Below are 22,078 nucleotides of genomic sequence, written 5' to 3'. Positions count from 1 at the left end.
AGAGATTTTGTGATCTGTTATCTGGGAGAATATTTTGAGGGGAAAAGAATGTGATCAAAATATATTACATGAAAAAGTTTTAATGTAATCTTTAAAGAATGGATGTAAGGTTTGGTCTTGGAAAGAAAGTATCTGCTCACTGAGATGGAGAAATCTTGGAAAAGGCTGGAATAGATTATATCGTATGTACCTTGATTCAAAAATATTAAGACTCAGGTGACTGACGCATCTCCAAGTGGGAAAGTCAAAGATTTATATGAAATCCTAGAATGCAAGAGAGAGATCCAGGCTAAAAATGATACACTGGTAGTCTACAACATAGGGATGATATGTAAAAGCACGACAATGTATGAGGTCACCTGGAATGGATATACATAGGACTCAGCTCTAGAGATGAATAGTAAGCAGAGTCCCTAGCAGTCCAGAGAAGTCCAGAGAGGTACTGCAGGAAGGAGTAAGTGAAGGACATGAAAGCCATTGATGGGTTATGCCCAAGTGCATACCAAAGAAACACAATCTGTTTCTATTCTTAATATTTATCTTTAACTCAAAGTAAGCCCTTGAGGGTTGCTTAACTTAACAAGGGCTGTTTGCAGTCTAGTTTTTATTAGGAGTCATGTAACTAAGGATATTCACTGTGTTGACCCATAGCTGTATAAGATGATTACTCCAGATTTGAAAAATCTCTGATCTTCAAAATTGGAGAACTCGGTGGGGATTTTGTAATTTCCATATCTGAGGTGGTACTAAAAGGACCCTGGATCCTAAGGTATATCACATGATGTATTTTTTTTTCTGTGGGGAGATGGGCAGATTAGGAGGGTGAAGGAAATGCCTGAAATGTAGACAATAGAATGGCGTCTACACACCTGAGGCTAATTCTGCACCTTACATGTATGTTTGATACACCTCCTTCTGAACCCACAATGATGATGAATACTGTGAAATCACAATGGTTTCTCAAGATACTAGGTCCATTTCCTGTTATCTTATTGGCTTCTAGTCCCCGAGGTGTCTGTGATTTATGATGATTTCCTGTGCCAGAAAAAAAAATTACAAAAGGTGTCTAAAGTAATGAAATTTGCTTTTCACATCTAACAATGAATTTGAAATGAATCATGGTAGCTCATGTCACCACAAGTGCGACACCAGACTGATCTACAGGTCAGCCTGGGCTACCAACTGAGACCCCAACAAGGAGCATTTCATGGAGCAAAGCAATAGTCCAAACCATCAAAGGCTGAAAGGGTTTTTGTAGATGAGGGCCAAATGAATGACCTCCAAGGAATGTGAATATGGCTGTCGGAAAAGTACACGTAATAGCATGAAGGCCTGATCTCAATCTTAAGAATCCACACTGGGCATGGTGACACAGACCAATATCCCAGTGTCGCAGAGGTGGAGACAGGAGGATCTCCAGAGTTTTGGTGGCTGGTCAGTCTAGCCAGATCAGTCAACTCCAGCCTCAGTGGGAGACTGTTTCAAGTAAGACGGAGAATAATTGAGGAAGGCGCTGCACATAAACCTCTGGCTTTCACTTGTCCCTACCTGTGTACACGCAGACGTGAACATGTACAATGGCAGACACATCCACGCATGTGCGAACACGTATGCGCATGATGCAAATGGCCTCCGTGTTGCTGAGAGTGGTCTCAGTAAACACTTCAGCTGCATAAAGGTTTCTGTGTGCTATGCCATCTTTGCACCCGTGGCCCTACCACAGCGGGAGCAGAGCACTAAGGGGTCAGATGGTTGTCTCCATTCAGGGGATAATGGGGCACAAGTCCAATGAGAGGGATAAAAGGCTGCTCGGGACTTTCTCTGTGAAGCCAGCCCCTCGTCTAGGGGGATAACAGGGAGGATGATGCATATTAGACAAGAACATTCGCAGAGAGAGGATGTTTCTGAAACAAATACAAGGGGCCTGGGAGAAAGAGCTGCTCAGGGACCAATAAAAGCAATGAATAGCAGAACTGGGGGCCTGCCTGAGGTTAGAAAGCAGAAATTTATAGAGACCCCACTCCGTTCCTTTCCCAGGAGCACCAAGGCAGCATAACTGTGTGCTAGGATCTATCTTGGCCTGGAGACCGCTTTGTGAGTCTATGATTTAGACCCAGTCCTCAGACGGATTCCTGTGGCATAAGCAATTCCCATTTTATTTCTTCGGTTTTCTTTCCTCTCAACAGGATGCCCTTGGATAATGAAAGCCCTTATTTCCAAAGCCCTTTCCCCACACGATCCGAGAAGCAGGTCCTCTCCCCGACATCCTTTAGAGACTCTCCCGTGAGGATTAAAAACTACACAGCATTTTGTTCCTTAGATGACAGAAAAGAGGCTATCTCCTGCTCGATCAGAAAATGTTGCCTTTGGTGAGCAAAAATCACAGCAGAATCTGCAGCCATCATCTGGACGGTTCCCGGCTCTTTCTCCCATGATGGAATGAAATCAAAGTGGTTGCTAAATATCACCTTTTCCGTGAGTTATCAGAAAAAGCACACAACACTTGTTTCATAGCATTTATTGAAGCTCTCGGGCGGTTTAAGGGCTATCCCCCGTTCTTAATAAACAAACTGGTGCCCAAACCAGTCCCTTGCAAATATTTCAGAGGAAGCAACTCTGCTCCTGAGACACAGTGCCAAGGCAGTGTTGAGTAAGGATGTGGCGGCAAAGTGTTTGCAGAGGGCCTGGGGCTCTTTTTGAAATTTTGAGGGGAAGAGGACCCTGTCCTTTCACCAAGCCAGAAGTATAATGGTGGCTACACATTGTCCAGCCTTTGCTTCTATATGTCCCCAGCACAAGGAGCCTTCCAGATTATCATATTTCACTTTCTGATGAACAATCTGTGTTTCTTCCAGCTATGGGAGTGTGGAAAAGAGAACGGGCTATCAGGAAAATTCTGTACCCTTAATGCAAACTCATCTCTCCATCCTAGACTAAAGGAGCTGGGTGTTTGCTGTAGCCTAGGACATTTTCAAGTCAAATTTGAGACCCCTCTGCCCCTTGAGAGGGCATCTCAAGGTGCTTGCTGGACTATTTTTATGCATTCCCATACTGTGAGGGCTTTCTCCCACTGAAGCTCAGGTGAACAGATAATGGGGCTTCTTGAAAACCTATTACAGTGATAAGACATACATGTTTGTCAAATGCATGGAATAAATGAGAGGTTTTATAGCCCCATGGTTTGGTCTAACATCTGTTATTACCTACAACTTGCTTCTCACGTTTAATTGATTGGTTCCTGGGTGGATAGAATGACACCTTGGGACACCATCCTATTAACAGTGGCTGTTCCTGCATCTGTGAGAAGATCCTGTCATTTCTGCCTTTAAGATCATTTAGGCATTTGTTACATTTACAGATTTGCATTTGTTGAACCATCCCTGCATTTCAAGGAGATAGACGACTTTGGTCACGGTGTTCCAATTCCAAGTGGATATAGAGACGGTAAAGAGCGGTGGAAAGCTATATTCACGGGCTAGAAAACTTCATGGGGAGCTCCTAGCATGGTTAACACTCCCACAGGACCTGCTGACTTTGAGCAGGTCATTGAAAGTGTGTGTATTTCACACCAGCAAGGCAAGCATGGCAGATAGTTTATCACTGCCACTGAGAAAGGCTTCCTCGCAGCATTTGTGGAAACATTCACTGCAGAAATCAGTTGGTTAGGCTGCTGTATCTCCTGCACTTCTGATAGGAGAGAAGTGGAAAGCATTATTGAAGTAGCTTCAAGAAAGGTAAAAATCATTATTTTGACCCACCGGCCTTGCCCCATTACTTGTGAGTGCTTCTCCTCATTCTTAGTGCTAACAGCAGAACCTAGATCCCCCAGGCTTCCAACACGGACCGAAGACCAACAGCTCTCCAGAATACTCTGGCCTTTGATACTTTTGACTGCAGAGGCATACAGCATTATGGACCTCGTCATTTTTTTCGACCACATGCCATATGCAGAAGACCAGTTTTTGGACTCCCCAGCTTTCACTGTGAAATCCAGTCTACTAAATATATTTTGTGACATGCATCCACTCTGTTGGTCCCTTCTCTAGAGAACCTTTACTGGGTCCTCTGGGAGAGCAGATGGTGATTTTAACATTGAGCCATCTCTCAAACTTCTCCCCGCCTTCACCCTATTTCTTTTTGTTGCCATCTGATGACCCTATAGATGTGTATGGAGTAATAGAGTGAAGGAAACAGACTGAATATAAAGCCCAGTTGTTTTCCTGTATTCAGGGATCCCTGCTCATTTCCCATTGCAGATGCCCAATGGTTTCTTCTGTATTTCCTCCTTGGATGTCATAGGTCATATCGTATTACGGCATCATATTTCATGTTTTCTAGGATGTGATCTTATGTACCTCTCACCTGGAAATGAAAATTTCTCATTTCTATGAGAAAGCAGACACACTCTGAAACATACAATCTTGGACCCAGGTTCTCAACCAACTTGGCCGATCAGGAAGAATTAAGGAGCCAGAATTTCAGACAGTGAACTCATGACTTGAAAGCTTTTCCTGCATTGTTGAATCCTGGGTCCTTGTAAAATCTAAAGCAATGCCTTTGATACAGAACAAGGAAAAAGCTAGAAAGAGTGAGGTGAATTTCCCTCAAGGTAGAGTGGAGGGAGATTTTGCATATGAATGTGTGAATTTCAGCCATCTTAGTTCTGTTTATAGGGAGCTTTTTAAAACATTTCCTGTCCTGAGCTTTATGCAAATCAAGTGTGCTTCACTTTCTCTCAGCATTTTCATGATTATTCAATGTGAGTAAAACAGTAGAATTAATTACTGAACACCACTATTTTAGAACACTATAAAGATATATTGTTCTGGAAAGAGTATTGTGAAACTACCTCCCTCTTCCTCCTCATCCCTCATCTTTGTAGTGATTAGCATCCTCATCCCCATCACCACCATCATCTTCATCCTTACTCTGCAGCATCAGCATCACCAACACCATTACCATCATTGTCATCAGCATCAGCATCCTTCCTGTCAATGAAGCATTTTATTCTTTTCAGATGTCTCCCTCTCTATTAAGTCATTTTCATCTCCATGGAAACCTTGGGTAGTACCCAGGTAAGGATTAAATATACTTCTGGTCCAGATATAAAAATTGAAGATAAGTCAGACTGGTAGTTTCTTTTGTAGAATTCACACATATAGGCAGGGATAAAAGACAGCTAGTTACCCTTTCTGACAGCATTGAGCCAGTGGAGAAGCTTTCCTTGGGAAATAACAGGGTGGAGTAATAGGAGGGTTCCAGTAAGTCAAGACCCTGAAAAAACAGGAGTTAAAGGCTTAGAAAAGGAAGGCTTGGATGGGAATCCTAATATTATAGGAATGAGCAGCCACATTCATCTGCAGAAGTTAGTTGAAGATGTTCCTTCCTCAAGCTTGTAGAGGATCCCATAAACAGCCATACCTCCACATAATGGTGTCCGTTCACAAGCTAAAGATGCATGAGTCTGCTAAGTAATTTTCTTAAATTTGTGCATGTTTATGTATGTGTGTGTGTGTGTGTGTTGAGCTTCGAACACGTAAACTTGAGCGACAGTGTCATGGCTTCTGTATCTCTCGGGTGTACAAAGACACTTTTAAACTGAAATGAACACAGCAGCAATTATACTGCAGCATTCAAAAGGATGGGCTCTTTTCTCATTTAGAAACACAAGCAGTAGCCATGAATCATCCATTCCTGGGAAGGGCGGGGAGCAGAGCATTAAATATAATTTATGCTTTGCTAATTGAAATCAAATACCAAGTTCAGTCTCTCTGGGAGTTGCCATGCTCACATTTAAATGGGGCAGAAGTATTATTAACCTGACTCTATGCTGGCAAGTTGGCTTAGCTTTTATGGATAGATAATGATTCCTTCAGCAAGCCTTCACACTCAGGGACAAAGCCTAGTCGTTCACTGTGAGTCAGAAAGTCAAAGGAATAGTAGCTACCGAAGAAATCAGACCTTAAACATGCCAAATTTGCATTTCTTTTCAGCGTCAAGACTCAAATATATTGCCAAGTGGAAGTTTTGTTTTTGTTTTGTTTTAAATCTTCTTGTTCTTGAAGCTTAGTCTTCTGCCCTTTCTTTATACAGAAAGGAATATAAATGACTTAAGAAGGAGTTTTCCAGACTTTTATTTCACAAAAGAAAATGGTTTATTTACCTCTTGTTAACCATATTAAAATGGGTTTGTCATCTTTATATGGAATATTTATGTAAGGACACAAACTTAGAGGCTATGTTGTTTGGAAGGAAGCATCATTTAAATGTGAGTCTTACAGGCTTATGAAGACAGGCAGACTGGGGAGACTGAAGAGCTTAATCAAGATGTGTCCATCCAAAACGGGACAGGAGGGCAGGCTGGGAATGGCTGTATTAGCCGGTAGAAGAACGTCATTAGAGGTATTCTAGAACATTGCCCTTTGGCAGAGTTATGATGTCACTATAACCTAGCTACTACTGAAATCCCAAGCAGAACCCATTTCTGCAAGGATAATATATCCTTCCTTGTAGTGTTAAAAACCCCTGGGGCCACATTCCTTGGAAGTAAATCTCACCACAGGTCTAGTCTAGAGCTCAGGAAACAGTGTCCTTCTTCTTTCCTTACTTCTTCCTTCCCTTCCTCCTGCCTCAGTCCTCTCTCCTTTTTCCTTTCTTTTCCCCTTCTGTTTATGTATTTACTTACTTTTAGCCAATGTCTCCCTGTGTGACATAGGCTGCCTCAGGCTCGACTGCTGTGGTTCTGGTGTCTTCCACCACACTTGGCTTGGACATATGTGTTTTACAAAGTCTGCGGGTGATTCAGCAAGGGCTGGTACACACTCCCTCTTCGTTCTGCTCACAGAGCAATTCCCATGTCAGCTCCATGCAGTCCACCTTCTCTGCATGTGTACACCCCCCTCCTTTAAACATGTGAGCACGTGTCCTTTGATCTGTATCTTTGTTGACTTTGGCACATCTGTTGCCTTCAGCTCAACTTTTCTTATCTGAAAAAAAATATATTTGTGCAGCTTGTTTTGAATCTGAGTTATCAGTCCATCACTCATGGGGTGATGAAAAACCTAATACCTCCTTCCCAAGCCATAGTTTTTGTGTGGCTGTAAGAAGCATCCTGCCCTGCACATAGAAACCCCTAAATACTCGGAAATCTGGTCCCTCTGTTCATCCTGAACAAAGCCATTTCTTGTGCTCCAGTGTAGGGGTGGGGAAGAAGTGACCAACACAAACTCACCATTAAAGCCCATCAATCAGGTTGCATTAAGCTTTATAACAACACAGTTTCCATTTAGTGGGAGAAATGACAGTTTAATCACAGCCGAACAGATTCCACTCTCCCCACTCATACAAATTTCCAATTTTACTACAATTTCTGGCTTTGGAGATCTGTGAACAAGTGCTTTATGTCAACTGCTTTGTTTCCGTCGACCACACTAATGGGAAGGGACACTGTATTTGGCAGCCCTTGAAAAGGATGTCTGCAGACAGTCCTTGCCCTCCCCACCCACTTCACACTGCAAATCAGCATTCTTGCCAATGGCCCAATAAATACCATCTAGGAGTAGAGCAATGAGCCATGAGGTGACCCTGAGGGGGCAGAGGTAAGACAAACAGAAAAACGTTGAGTGTTCCCTTCCTCTCTGCATCCTGAAGGGTTACTCAGAACAACTAACAAACAAGCTATGGTTTTTGTCTCTAGGGCAGAGTCTATCCCTAGAGCATGCCTCAGGACCAAGATCCTTAGGGAAGAGGATCGTTAGGTAAGGGGGCCTCCCAACTAGAGGACTGGGTTTTTTTTTCTTATACCCCCCACGTATAGGCATTCATCTTTGACAACGTCAGGGCTCAAATCATAGCTGCTGTCTCCCTGTTCTAGAAGCATTCATGTGGGTCAGATTCCAACGTGAGGATGTGTGCTAAGCTTCTCTGTAATTTGGAACACGCGTGAAGAGAGAGACCCATCTTGGAAGGCTCTCTAATAGAATGCTCCAGGGGTGTAGGCTATTTTTTGGTGAGGAACATACGTGCATGCCTTTGCCTTCATATTGTGGGAAGGGAGAATGTCAAAGGGTTTTGGGATGAAGCCTTTGATGGGAAGGCTAGACAGGCTTGGAGGGAGAATATTGCTCCCTGGGAATCTTGGAGCTCTCAGCCACCAACAACATTCTGGAGAGATGCCAAAGCAGAAGTTTATGTACCAGAAATTAAACACAAGGTTAGAATCCAGACTCCCAAAACAAATACAATAAGAGCTCCTGCAAAGTACATTTTCCTTCCTTCCTTCCTTCCTTCCTTCCTTCCTTCCTTCCTTCCTTCCTTCCTTCCTTCCTTCCTTTTTTCCTATCCTTTCTTCTTTTCTTATTTCCTTTCTTCCTTCCTATCCTTCCTTCTTTCCTATCCTTCCTTCCTCCTTTCCTATCCTTTCTTCCTTTCTTCCTTCTTTCCTATCTTTTCTTCCTTTCTTCCTTCTTGCCTATCTTTCCTTTCCTTTCATTTCCTTTCTTTTTGCCACTCATCAACATCATAGCATACGTCTTTGACACTGGAAGATGTTTATCCTGTCTTCAAGGCTCTATTAACTAGTAGAGGCTAAATATTCATGGTGGATTCTGGTGGCCACCTTGTCCACCAGGTACAGCTGGTTCCTTCAGAGGGATGCCATGAGATCTATACCTTTGCCTAAGCCCACAACATTGGAAGTAACCTGACTGGATGAGGTTGGCAATCTACTTGGCACTCCAGCATGGCCAAAGCTTCAGAACCTGGGGGATGTGGGACTCTGGTAAAGAGTATCCTTGCTATTCCTTAGCCTTCCCTCCACACTGTCAGCCTCACTTATCACCCTCTTCCTGTTCCCACTGAAAATCTTGACCAGTCATTTGGTAAAACATCATGTTGAAGGGTTTGTAGAATTTCCGAAGTCTGTGGATGACATCTGGGTCAATGCGGGGATGAGTCCGACCTTTGCTCTTGCCCAAACATCTTGGGGCACTGCTGTCTTCTGGCTTCTTCAGGCAGGGGAATCCCTTGGTTTTGTTGAAGTAAAAGTGCTTCTCTGTCACAACACGCTTGAGGCCTAGGAAATCCTGTACTTTGGCCATCTCCCCTGCAGGGTCCACTATGAGCCGCTCTCCACTGACGAACAGGATCTGAGAGAGGGGGAAGTACTGCAGCCAGTTCTCCAGGTGCAGAGCATAGATCCCGATGCGAATGGCACTCCACGAGGCGTCAATCAGCCCCAGGGTCCGGTTTTTGAAGGCCAGCACCTCAAAGGTAGGGATCTCTGGCTTCTTTGACAGCGTCTGGGTATAGTCAGAAATGGCCCTGGTCACCGGGTTTCGCACCACCACGATGAGTTTGATGTCCTTGGCCATAGAGTGAATGCGCTTGGGAGCCTCGTTTGTCACAAAGTAACTGGGCGTCTTCTCCATGGTTATCTGCCCGTCCACTGTCTTGGGCATCACATTTCTAGAAGAATGAAGAAAGGGGAAATACAGTGATTATTACCATACCCAAGATATCTTTACACAAATTCTATGTACCATATAACAAAGGTGGGAGGCACCAAATAGAACCAATAAGCACTGGGAATTTGTTTTTTTTTTTTTTTATGTACCAACTGTGGGCTTGACTATGCAATTATTGGAAAAGGCAGCCTAAGGCTTATGCATTATTCTTTGGGAGTCTTGTGTCCCTGGATTTAAACTGCCTTTCTACCTCTTACCAGTTGTGTTTAACCTAGATTTCTTTATATATTAGGTTTAAAATCTGTGAAACGGAGGTAATGATAGCACCGACTTCTCACGGTAGTGTGAGGATTAGGGGGATAATGTTTGAAAAGCATTTAGCATGGAATCTCATGTGTGCATGAGCTTAACAAATTAAGGGTTTTATTATTGTTGTAGTAGCTTTCAGGAAATGTTTGAGCTCAACACGACCTCAAAGATTATCTGGTCCAGGCTTGGCAAATTCTCACTGCCTTCTATTTGTCTGTGAGTCACAGTTAAGAAGGATTTATAATCTTTAAATGGTTGTGGGGAAAACCCAAATGATAGTGATAGTAGAACTGCGTGCTATGTGGAAATTATGCAGAATTTAAATGTCAGTGCTTGTAAACAAACCTTCATGGAGACACAGCCGCACTTACTTACAGATAGTGTGTGTGCTGCTTTTGTCAAATAAACAGCAAGTGGGGTCGGTGCGATAAGCATGTGACCCACAGAACCTGGAAAATGCATTGTTTTACTTTTAAGGAGTTTTTCTGAACCTTGACGTCTTAGCCCAAAAACATTGTTGTATAAGTGATGAAACCGAAGCCTAAAGATGGGACAGAAATCAGACAAGCTTTCTGTCTGAAGAAAACTTAAGCACATCCCTGGGCCATGACATCTTCATTATAACATCCTAACACTCACCTTAAGTTCCTTTGAGAACAAAGTGACATAGAGAATGCAAACATAGGATGGGAACAAGACACACAGTTTTCTTCTTTCTTTGCTTCCAAGTTTGCCCTGTAATCTTCTCACAGAGCCTGCTCTAGCTGGGATCTTTAAAAAGCCCCCAAAGCCATAGGTTAAAGGTTTTGTCTCTAGCCTGGGTAGGGTGGTGGAGTCTTTAAGGGTGGAGCACTGGAGAGGAATTTAAATCCTTGGAGTCATGCTTCGAAAGGGCATATTAAGAGACTACTAAGGGGGCCCCAATGGTTGAAAGCACTGGCTGCTCTTGCAGTGGACTGCATTTGTTTCCCAGCACCTGCGTGGTGGCTTGCAATGAACTGTATCTCCAATTCCAGGATATCCATCACCCCCTTCTGATTTCTACAGGCACCTGGCCTGTACTCGATGCTCAAACATACATGCAGGCAAAAGCACACCTACATATAAAACAGATAAATCTAAAAAATATTTTTTAAATAATGGGCATATTAAGACCCTAGCATCTCCTCTCTCTAATCCTCACTTTTATGTCTTGGTCATGAGAAGAATGGGCTTTTTCCACCATATATGCCTTCTATGATAAACGGTGTGTTGCCACAGACCCAAAACCAATGAGGCAAAGCAACCATGGATTTCAATCTTTGGACCCAAAAGCCATAATAAGTCTTACTTCTAAGTTGATTGTCTTAGATGATTGTTAAAGTAACAGAAAGATGCCAGCTAATACAGACACCACCCTACAGCTCTTGTCTACTGGTCTCCTTGACAAAAACATGTTCCGACTCCATCCCTCCATTCACATTTTCCTCTGGGGAGACAATTTGATACCACTTCCTCCTGCCCAAAGCAGAAGACCAACCAGTGATTGAAAACGAGGCCCACGATCCTATTATGCAGTCAGTCTGTCGTAGGCCTATGTAGACCAGTGCTAACTGAGAAGAAACATGTGTCGATACCCGATGGTATATGGGCCACCTGCCACCAGGTACTCCGTTAAATCCATTCACTTCCAAGCCCCGCGCTAAAGTGGTACATTCAGGATTACACAAGACCTCTTTGTTATGATGACATGCTTTTAAATGTCTCCGCTAATAAAACTTAATACAGACGAAGATCCCTTAGCCTCTCCTACCGTAATTAAATTTATTTACTAGCACTTGCGTGGAGAAAGAATGACTTCTTTTTATCTCTAATTCACATGCTCTGTCAATAATTAATTGCGGCTGGGTTTTCAGCTTTCACCGCAAGCTCTTTTATTAAGCAAGAGGAATTTGCCTGGTAGAAAAATTCGCTAGAACTAGTCCTTGTTGGACTACACTGGTTGGGCAGAGTGCAGTTTTCAGATCAGAGCCCAAGGGCCATTAGTAATCAGGTTTGTTTAGGGGTGACAGGTTCCCCACAATATCTAGTGTCTGGGCATGTGTGTCAGTTTGAGCTCACTAACCGTGCTGGTCTCCTCTGGAAGGGTGCAGCTAAGAAACAGTCTTTGATTGTAGCCCTGTCTAATCTGGTAACCTGAAAGTTCTAATGACGGGTTTGGTCTCACTGAACCCCCTTACCCCATTAGGAACCTCAACTCCTCACAGAAAAGACAGGGCTAATAAAACTCCACGCTCGCAGGGCTGAGATGAAGACTAAATGAGATAATGCGGGTGGATCCCTTAGGAGAGTATCTCATGAATGCCAGAATCTTATTTTCACTTAAGCCGGCTGTCTAGGAGCATTTTCCAAGCAATTCTTACAGAAGGGCAAAGGGAAAGAAATTACATTTGACTCAATGGAAAAACCGAACTGAAGGTCTGATCTAGAATAAGGCAAATTGTGATTCACACCAATGTCATCAACTGCTTCTTGATCTAGAGACTGGGGGCTGACCAAAAAGCTGCCACTAGCTCTGGCTGGATACAAGGAATCAACTCAATCCTATTCTATTTCGGCTGTAGAGATTATTCCTTTAACAAATTATGGAACTCGCATCATATTACAAAATCATTAAATAAACTCTGTTGAAAGATAACCTCCTTATGGGTATTATTTTTGCATGGCTTCTCCCCCATTTCGTTCCCTGCGTTTTTGTATGTCTGTCTTGTTGCATTTTCCCTCAGTACAGAAGCAGCTGTAAAGCTCCTCTTATCCGTTCTTTGTACTCACACTCCTTAAGCCTCAATGCTTCCTTTACTCTAAGTCCCATTCAAATTCATCTCCTCTACTTCAGGTAATTGACAATCTGCCAAGATCCTTGTGGATCTTGACTCTTTTATCCAAAGCATCTGGGATGAAGTAGTTCCCAGCCTATAAGCCAGTGGATACAGGAGTGTGTGGAATATGTCCAGCTCAGCATTTGATGCAAAGCAAAAAACAGGCAGGGACACTGAAGAAAGCAGAGGGCAGAAGAGGAGTCCCCGTGGCTCTGATCATCTTGCTGCAGGTGAGTGTGACAAACATCTAACTCAAGGACATTCCCACAGCAGCCATGGTAAGACTGGATCTCTTAATTAAGATCCAACAAATTCTTTGTCAATGAGAAAATTTCCAGTGGCTTCTCCCACGACTATGAAATGGCAAGTCTATGCTCTTCTAAAGCCCACGCTTTCATTCACTCTCTCATTTATTCTCTTCATAAATGATCATTTCCCAGTAATATCACAGAGAATGAAACAAACTTGGAGTATGCAGCCGAGCTGGGACTTCGGACAGATGAAATGAGTATCACAGGGCCGTGTAATTAATTGTCCTAATCATCAGAGCGGGTATCATTACTATTCCAGCTCTACACAGGAGGAAAGAGGCTTGGAGTACAAGGTCTCACTATGCGTGTGTTTTGTCTCTTAGTTCAACAGTTAAGTTATTCAGAAGTTAATGAGATGATTCTCTGACGAGGGCCTACCAAGTCATTGATCTAGTCTCCGGAGCTGAGGCCAATCCCGGGGCAGGTTTTCTTGTAATAGGGTTTGTTTGCTGTTTCTCCTTCCCAGATCTCTCATCTGAAACTCTGATACAGCAACTACTTCTGCTCCAGCCTGGTCTCTTCTCCTGATAACACTGGAGGATGCAGGCCTCAGGTGTTTGCTCAGGCACCAAAGTGTTAACCACACAAGCAGTGAGGTCCTAAATTTGATCCCCCAGGACCCATGTTTGTAAAAAGCTGGGTGTGGCAGTACATGCTCACACTTTTAGCACTCAGGAGTCTGAGACAAGTGTAGCCAGCCTCCTGCTTCGACTACTTGGAAAGTCCCAGGCCAAGGCGAGATTTTGTCTCAAAAAAAAAAAAAGATAAGTGGCTCCTGAGGAAGATTTACATAGCAACGCGCATGCACACACACACAGACACACACACACACACAGAGAGAGAGAGAGAGAGAGAGAGAGAGAGAGAGAGAGAGACTGAAGAAGATGAAGAAGACATTTCTTTTATTGGATATGACAAACTTCCACCTAGTCTTAGAATCTTATCCTTCCCACCTTCTTGAAGCTTTCCACCCTCAATTTTTTTGTTTTTAATTAAGTTCTTCTCAGCTGGGTCTGACATTTCAATACACCCATGTTCTCACATTGTGGCGTGCGTGAGGAACAGGAGAAAGGCCAGGGATGCTGGAGGGAGTTAGACAAGGTAAGAGAGTTAGAAAATAAGGTCAGGAAAGATGGGCAGGGAGCAGATCCTGGAGGGCCTGCCTAATCCGAGGGAGGCATAAGGATTCTTCTCTATATCACAAGCATCCATTGAAGAGCGCTGAACAGGAGACTAGAGCATCATTTGTACTGAATTACCTTTTCTGACTGCTTTGCTGAGACCAGAGAAGAGAGTGTAAGTGTCAAGGGTAGCATGCTCAGACACTACATCAGGACTATATGTTAGAAGTGGTAGTAGTCCCCGGGAATAACTCAGCTGAGGGCTGGACTAAGTTTAAGTAAAAGAGAGATGCCGGGGACCACAGCAACACTGGCAGCAGCGTGGTGGACTGATGGTTAGTTAGGAGAAGAGCACTCTAAAGTGTAAAACAAGTAGCTGTGGAGGGGCAGACAACAGTCTGATGTGGAATCTGGAACGCGGGCTATCAGTTACAGCCTCAAGTCAAGCCAAGCAACTTATCCGTGCATGGGAGTCTGAAATCCAGGGGTCAGACCTGAGCTGAAGCTGGGCATTCATATTCTCTGTGCATAGTTCATCTGCCAGGAAGTTAAGAGAGCAACGTCTATCTTCTGCTAGTCGCCAGCGGATGGTGAGACCTGCTCTTTGTCTGTGCCGTGAATTCCCAAACAGAAAAAAATATTTAAATGCTTTGTTGTGTTATAAAAAAGTTAGTATTCTCAAAGATTTCTCACTAACTCTTATTTTATTACATTGTACTGTATTTTAATTTTGGTACATAGCCTGAGATTGAAGTCAGGGGATTCGGGACCTCCCCCATGCTATATAAATGTCCCACCACATCACAGCCCCTTACTAACATATCTTAGCTCCCAGAGCTCTGGCATCACTGAGATTACAAGACCTAAGGTAGAGTGGGATGAATGAAGCTCAGTGGTAGAGGGCTGGCCTAGCATGTATCAGGCACAAAACCCCGAATTTGTTCTCTTGCATTGCAAAAAAAACCCCAAACACGTATCCAAGCAAACCAACATACTGGAATTGCTCCCCATATCCTGCACAGCTAGTCTCAGTTCTTGAGGATAAGGGCAACGCTTTACTCGCCTGTGTTCTTCATGCTTAATGTGACAAATGCCACCATGTAATGTTCTATAGCGTTATAGCAATATAGCATTATCTATAGCAGTCACTAGGTTATTGTGGGATTGATACACAAATGAGCACATGGTACTGGAGGCAGGGGAGCAGGAAATGGGAAAACTGGGTGAAACTGAACCATATGCTCCTTAGACCAGGTTTTCCACGTATGGGGGTCAGTGTGCTTTCACCACACCATCCCTGCCTGAAAGACCATGCACTTCATTGCGCACCATATGGTGAGAAAACACCGCATCTGGGCTGGGAAGAGCTCGTTGACAGTATCCTGGGTGCTCAGAGCAGCTGTGACATCAGCATCAACATACAGTCCTGAAGTGAGAATCGCTCCGCCCAAGCTGTCAGCTGCTCTCACATCACGAACATTTCTTAGATGCCCTCAGCTCTCATCCCAGCCCCCACCCTCTTCCATTGGTGTGAGCACTTTGCTAAGCAGAGGCCTGTGCAATTCTAGTCAGCGGCGTACAGGGCCTCTAAGGAGACTGTGACGATAGTTGCCATAGTGCCTCAAGTACCATTATGTACAGAGGGCTTACCTACCCCATGTTTTGTTTCGTGCGTGAGGGAAGATTGACTTCACTAAGCACTTTCAAACACAAGACTCTCCTGTGAAGTCAAGAGCACAAAATCTAGAGCTCTATTTGCTAAGTTTGCACAGGTTTATAAGTTGTATGATCTTGTGCACATTACACAGCACTAATACAGATATAACTTTCAGTTTTTCAACTATGATTTGAAGGCGTTAAGTCACAAAACAATCCCATACCAGTTTGGAATTATGATTAATAAAAGGGTTATTAATAAGGGGAAAAAATCTTACAGATCACCGTCCCAGTAAACAGCCCTCTGCGCGATCAGGAACGAAGTCTATCAGCATGGAAGCCCGAAGCAAGAGAGCTAGTGCATGGCTACTGCTGCTTTTTAAAGCAAAAGAGACCACGCCCAAATGGGCTGGTATCATAAAGGCTATCAGCTGAAATAGTGGAAGGAGCTGCTGGAGCTTCCGCAGCAATAATTCACATTCAGTAGAAAGTGGTCCACATTCAGAATAAACTATGTTTTGAATTTGAATCTGTTCCTGGACTAATATATGTGATATGACTCCACCCAACTCTGGTTTGATTGGCACAGGGTCACACTATGTTGCTTTTGTAGCCGTGTCTGCAGGCATCACACTGTGCCACCTTTACTACTTTCTCTCGATGCTGAATCACATTTCCTGTCCAACCACATAACCATGAACAGCCAACAGTATATATTGGAAGAGTGATGGTGTTCTTGGCACACTAAACCCATTTTCGGGGGCTGAGAGTAGGGAGCAGTTGGTGGGGAAAGTTTGAGGCCAGTTTGGAAGGCATGAGGCCCTATCTGAAAAACAATGCATTGTCACCTTCTAATACCTTAACTGTTTGATGACTTCATTGAGTGCATCCCCACTGTAAGTTAAGGAGTACCCACAATGCCTCATTCCCATTGTCTGGAGAGCAAGCATCACATGAACAATCTCCCTTTCACAGGGAGTAGTGTTAAATTAATATCTAGAGAGTGACTTGCATGGGGTCTCGATACAGTTGCTGCTAATTCCTTAAAGCCCCCTTTTACTTTTTATACCATCATCACATCTTTAGAAATCAGAAAACTGAAGCCCAGTGAGATTGATTCATTTACAGTCAAGAGAGGTAGAACCAAATCCAATCTTAGGTTTTTGTCTAACACCATAATCTGCCCTCTTGGTTGCTTCTTGACAAGTGTCAAATTACTAGGGCTTAGCAAAGTGACATGACTGTCCCCAAGTCACTCTGCTAGTAGGTGGCGAAGTGGAATCTTAAAATCAGTCCCATTACATGAACAGTGAAGGCAGCTTACCACTGGGAATCACAGAACCCTAGAAATCCTTGCCAGATCAAGCTACATCATTCAATTTGTGATATCTCTCTCCAGGGCCTCCTCAACTGAAGTGAATGGACACCATCATGGACACTGAGGGAGAAAGCAATCAACCATATGAGATATAAAGTGCCCATTCTCCCTGGCAGGGTCAGTGCCGAGCCGCCTTTAGCTTGCCTGAATTGCAGGTGTGTGGGCACCTTACACTTTCCCAAATGCATTATCTAGTGGAATAAATGGTGCATAAATTAGCAATATTTTCTGAGCCCTCCTGATGAACTATAACCCACGATGATGGTGGTTAAAGCAAGGGCAGGTGGTGGGGCCAGCTCCTCGGTACCAAGGGAAGAAATACACTTACAAGTCCATGTAACACCTGTGTCACATTAGCCCAGCTCAACCTCACAGGCCCCTAGGATTCACTGAGCCCATACAGAAATGGAGAAAGTCAGGTTTTAGAGAGGAAAAATGAATCTTATCCAATGGTTCATGGACCACACCTTGCCTTCCCCAGGCATGTCGGGAATTTCACTATGGTTTTCAAATTTGAATTTGTGAGAAAAAGAAGTACAATCCATTTTTATTTGTATATGAAAACCACATTCATATATAGAGGACTGGAGAAAGCTGCATGTTCTGGGACCACACTGCTCTAAGCTAGATTCCAAAGGAGGTTCTGAGCTACAGTTCTGACTTAACAGTTAACTTGCTGAATGAATTTAAGTTACAGATGTTTCTTCCCTGGACCTCAACTTCCTATACATAAAAGGGCTATGTTTCAAAGTAACTCTTGGTTCATTCAACTGAGTATTTATTGGTGATTATTATATACAGAGTATTAAGTGAATATTGGTATAAAAGCATGTGTGGTCCCTGACATTCAAGACACTCTAAGTTTTTGTAGAGGAGGCTTGTAGATGAGGCTGGGACAGACTATTTCTGTGAGATCCCTCTGTTGCTGCATCTCATCTATATTGCCACACTCCTATAAGGAGAAAAGGAGACAGAAAGGTGTGGCAGAGAAGTGGAAACTGTGAAGATGATGATAAATGGAGGAGGAAAAAGAATAAAAGAAAAGAAGAGAGAGAGAGAGAATGTGGACCAAAAGAATACCAATAAGGAAAACAGAAAACTCTCTGGGTTTAAATGTCACACAATCACAATTTAGGAGAAAATAGAAAATAGTAAACTCAGGTCTGGAACATGTTTTCTATTTTGAACATTGTGTCAGGTTAGTAGAGATATTTCAGGACTGGAGGATTATGATTCTCACTGAGTTGATTTGTTTGGGGCTTGGTTTTACCTCCAAAGAACTATCTGGAAAAGATGTGGGAATTCATCCCTATCCTCATGACCATCATTTCCATATAACCCCATCACCAAGAATGGAAGCCAAGAATGGAATGTTCACCTCCAAGGAAAGTAAGATTTGCAGTGATTTATGAACTATAAAGATGATGGTCCATGGGGAACTGCCAATGAGCAGCCTGTGTGTCAGAATCTGTGTCTACCCTGAATTTCACAATAAGAACTATGTACAATGCTGGGTGTAGCACCCCGGCCACTGTCTTTTAGGTGATCATCGGCCCCTATAGACATACTAATCAGATGTGCACATTGATATTGCCAGATGTCTTTGGAAGTCTCAATCATCCCTTGTGATCCATTAGTTTAACCAAGATTTCTAGATTTGGATATAGTCTGTGCCTTTCATTAGGGGTAGGATGTTGGATAACCTACTTAGCCTCTCTCTGCCTAGATTTTCTCAGCTCCAAACTGGAATGGTGATAATATGTACCTCACATAGTTGCTTTAAAATGGAGCAAATGCCTGTGTGTTCAGCTGTGTCCATCTATAAGGCTGAGAAACTTATAAAGAACAAAAGATTGCTTGGGCTCATAGTTCTACAGGCAGAGCCCTAGAGCTAGAGACTGGTAGTGGCTTTCATGCTGTTGGAATTCAAACACAGCACAAGACATCCATTGTGCCTTGACTCTAAACTGTCCTTGGCAGGTTCCTGTTCTGAAGGTTTGTCCCCAGCTGGTGTCACTATTTTGGTTTCCTAAGAAGCCTTTAGGAGATGAGGCATAGTTGGTAGCAGTATATCCTTAGAGATGGACCTTGGAAGCTCATCACTTGTTCTGCTTCCACTCTCAGCATTCTGATACCAGTGATGTGAGGAGTTCCTACTGCTATGAAGACCCAACCACACCTTCCCTGCCACAGTGAGGTAAAAGTTTCTAAAACTGTGAGCTCAAATCAGCCCTTTCACCCTTAAGGTGTTTTTCCGGTTGTTTGTCACAGTGAAGATAATACATATGTGCCACTAGAGGGAACACTCATGTACAGATGTCCTCTAGTTGCTCTCTCTTTTATAAAGCCACCAGTATTCAAGGGAACGTCACGCTGGTGACCTTTTCTGATCCTAATCAATGTCCAAAGGCTCTACCTCTAAACATCATGAACAGATTATGTTCCTATCCTCTTAATATCTCAATTAAATTTCATTATGTTCCTATCCTCTTAATATCTCAATTAAATTCCAAACTCTGAACCCTGGAGGCACAGACTCAAACTTAATTCCAACTAGAGCAGCTGCCTCCATTGACAACCACCACATAAGGACTTTATAAGTCTATGCTGTTTTAATGAGTGCTGTCAAAGAACAAAGGCAATAGGCGGCATTGTAGAAGCTCCGTCTTGGAATGCCGACTCTCTGGATTGCTAAATGCCATGCCTTAGATAAAGGAGTATTAGCTGTGTGGTACCAGTTCTGAGTCTTTGGTATCCCCTGGCTAAGTGTGACTTAGACAAAGTGGATCCATCAGTAGAGCCAGATTCCATATAACCACATGAAGGCTGATTCCTCCTCTGTGGCTCTGCACAGTGTCCAAATGGGAGTTTCTGTCTAAACTAGAGTTATAGATTTGAATGCAAGGATCCTTTGAGTTAGAATATAATAGCTTTCTTGAAATCCAAGAGCAAAGATTTAATTTATCAGTTATACACAAGATAGTGTTGTTCACTATCACCAGACACTATCGTAGCTTTTTCTCTAGCCCAGTGCTTCTCGGCCTTCCTAATGCTGTAACCCTTTAATACAATCCCTCATGTTGTGATGACACCCTCCCCTCCCCTACTGTAAAATTATTTTTGCCACTTCATAACTAATTTTGCTAGTTATGAATTGTAATATAAATATCTGCCATGCAGAATATCTGGTATGTGACTCCTATGAAAGGGTTGCTGGACCCCCAAAGGGGTCACAGCCCTCAGGTTGGGAATCACGGTGATTTAGCCCTTCATCTTTTGTGATCAGACCTTCCTATCTGGATATCGTGAGACAAAATGTTCTATGATTTTGAATGAATTAGAGCACGGAACATGTGTCACTTGCCCCTGGCTGGGGATCCCATCTGGTACATACTTGGAATATTTTGTTTATGTATCTTTAAAGAAGGACTCTCTACAGAACCCTACACACCAACTTCTATCTGCTATCTTAATCTATTTCCTTTCCACAGGCTCAGCATTTCAAAGGGCAGGCGCAACAATTACACCCTGATTACAGAATCTGTGCATGCCCTTTGTGCTCAGTTAACACACAGTAGCAGCATGAGCTTCAGGCCTCTCCATCTCACCCTGTGCTTCCTACTCAAGCGTGTATCAGCCCATCACTGCCTCAGGGATGCTGCCAGTCCTCCCTCTTGGCTTCTCACCTGCAGCCTGCTTTTGTGTCAAGCCCTGTTGACTCTTCCTGAGCCTATTTCCCGGATGAATGTCTAAGGTCTACATTCTCAAGCTATATGGGCCATCAACAAAGCTCAGTTTTGGAGGGACGGAAGGTGTGTCTGTTTATGATGGCAACTGCCAATATGCCAAGTCTTTTCCCTTTCTTGTCTACATTTTGCTTTGTTCCTCCTGCATAATGGTTTATCTTGTTGGTCAACTTGATTAGATGAAAAGATACCTAGGAAATTAGTAATGACTTCTTTTTGTACGAATGTTTCTAGAGATGATTAACTGAGCTGGGCAACATGCTCTGAATGCATGTTCATCCCATAGGCAGAAGGGATTAGACATAGAAGAAAGTATCAGACATGAGAAGTCCTCATTTGAGTTGTTGGGTGGGGCTTTCTAACAGACTCCCAAAATATACAGCCTATTGCTGTTGCCTTTGGTTACCCTCCAGAGGTGAAAGGTAAATCTCTATTGGTAAAGATACCATAAACTTCATAAATAAGGCTCAGAAGCCCCTGGATTGGAACTGACCTGAAAAGGCCATCCTTGAGGACTTTTATGTTACCAGAAGGTGATACGCAAGTGTTCTAAGCAGGAGACAACCAACAGTCCTACCCAGTAATGATACCCATGGACCACAGCAATGACTAGCATGGCACTGCAACCCTATGGGTGCAGTAGTGGCACACATTACTTGGTGGTAACCAACTGCTCTCTAGTTGGACTTAAAACCCACCAATGAAAGGGATGCTATGGCTGGCTCTGGAAATCTAGCTAATTACCCAGAGCTAGTGAAGTCATAATTGTTGGAGTAGATTCTATAACCACTACTTTAGTAAACCAGAATAACCCCTACCTAAAATCAAAACACATTTGTTCTTATACCCACAGATAAGTGTGGTTGTCACCCCTCATCAAGGAAACTTCTCTTTACCATAGATGGAGAACACTACAGAAAACCCCAACCAATCAAAATGTGGAGTTGTGGAGTGTAGTCTCGGGAGATGCAGCTGTAAAACATGCCCACACAGAAAGCTCAGGGAACATTTCAGAAGGGGGAGCAGAGAAGACTGTAAGAGCCGGAGGTTCAAGAAGCTCACTGTGAGATTATGTCTTCTAGTCATATTATAAGACATGCCAATAAATTGTCACCAACATGACTGCCTAAACATGAGCGGACTACAGACAACAGCCATGCTAAAGTGGATGGGGTAAAGCCCACAAGGCCTCAGTCCTACATGAAGAACTAGAGGCAACTGAGGAAAACTGGGAA

General features: G+C 43.3%; 1 protein-coding gene across 5 annotated transcripts in view; it reads right to left on the bottom strand.

Moving 5' to 3' along the window:
* Positions 1-7,247: 7,247 nt before the first annotated feature.
* Hs3st4 (heparan sulfate-glucosamine 3-sulfotransferase 4) overlaps positions 7,248-22,078 on the bottom strand; it is a 423,734-nt gene continuing 408,903 nt past the window's right edge. For 4 of the 5 annotated variants that reach the window (XM_075972129.1, XM_075972130.1, XM_075972131.1 and 1 more), the window contains one exon: positions 7,248-9,465. In XM_075972129.1, the coding sequence (XP_075828244.1) occupies positions 8,829-9,465 (637 nt within the window). In that variant the 3' untranslated portion in view covers positions 7,248-8,828. Of the gene's footprint in view, positions 9,466-17,043; positions 17,131-22,078 lie in introns of those variants that run through there. The other variant, XM_075972132.1, reaches the window with a different exon arrangement.

The sequence above is a fragment of the Microtus pennsylvanicus genome, chromosome 5, assembly GCF_037038515.1.
Source record: "Microtus pennsylvanicus isolate mMicPen1 chromosome 5, mMicPen1.hap1, whole genome shotgun sequence".
NCBI classification, from domain to species: domain Eukaryota; kingdom Metazoa; phylum Chordata; class Mammalia; order Rodentia; family Cricetidae; genus Microtus; species Microtus pennsylvanicus.
This window is presented reverse-complemented; position numbering and strand designations above follow the sequence as displayed.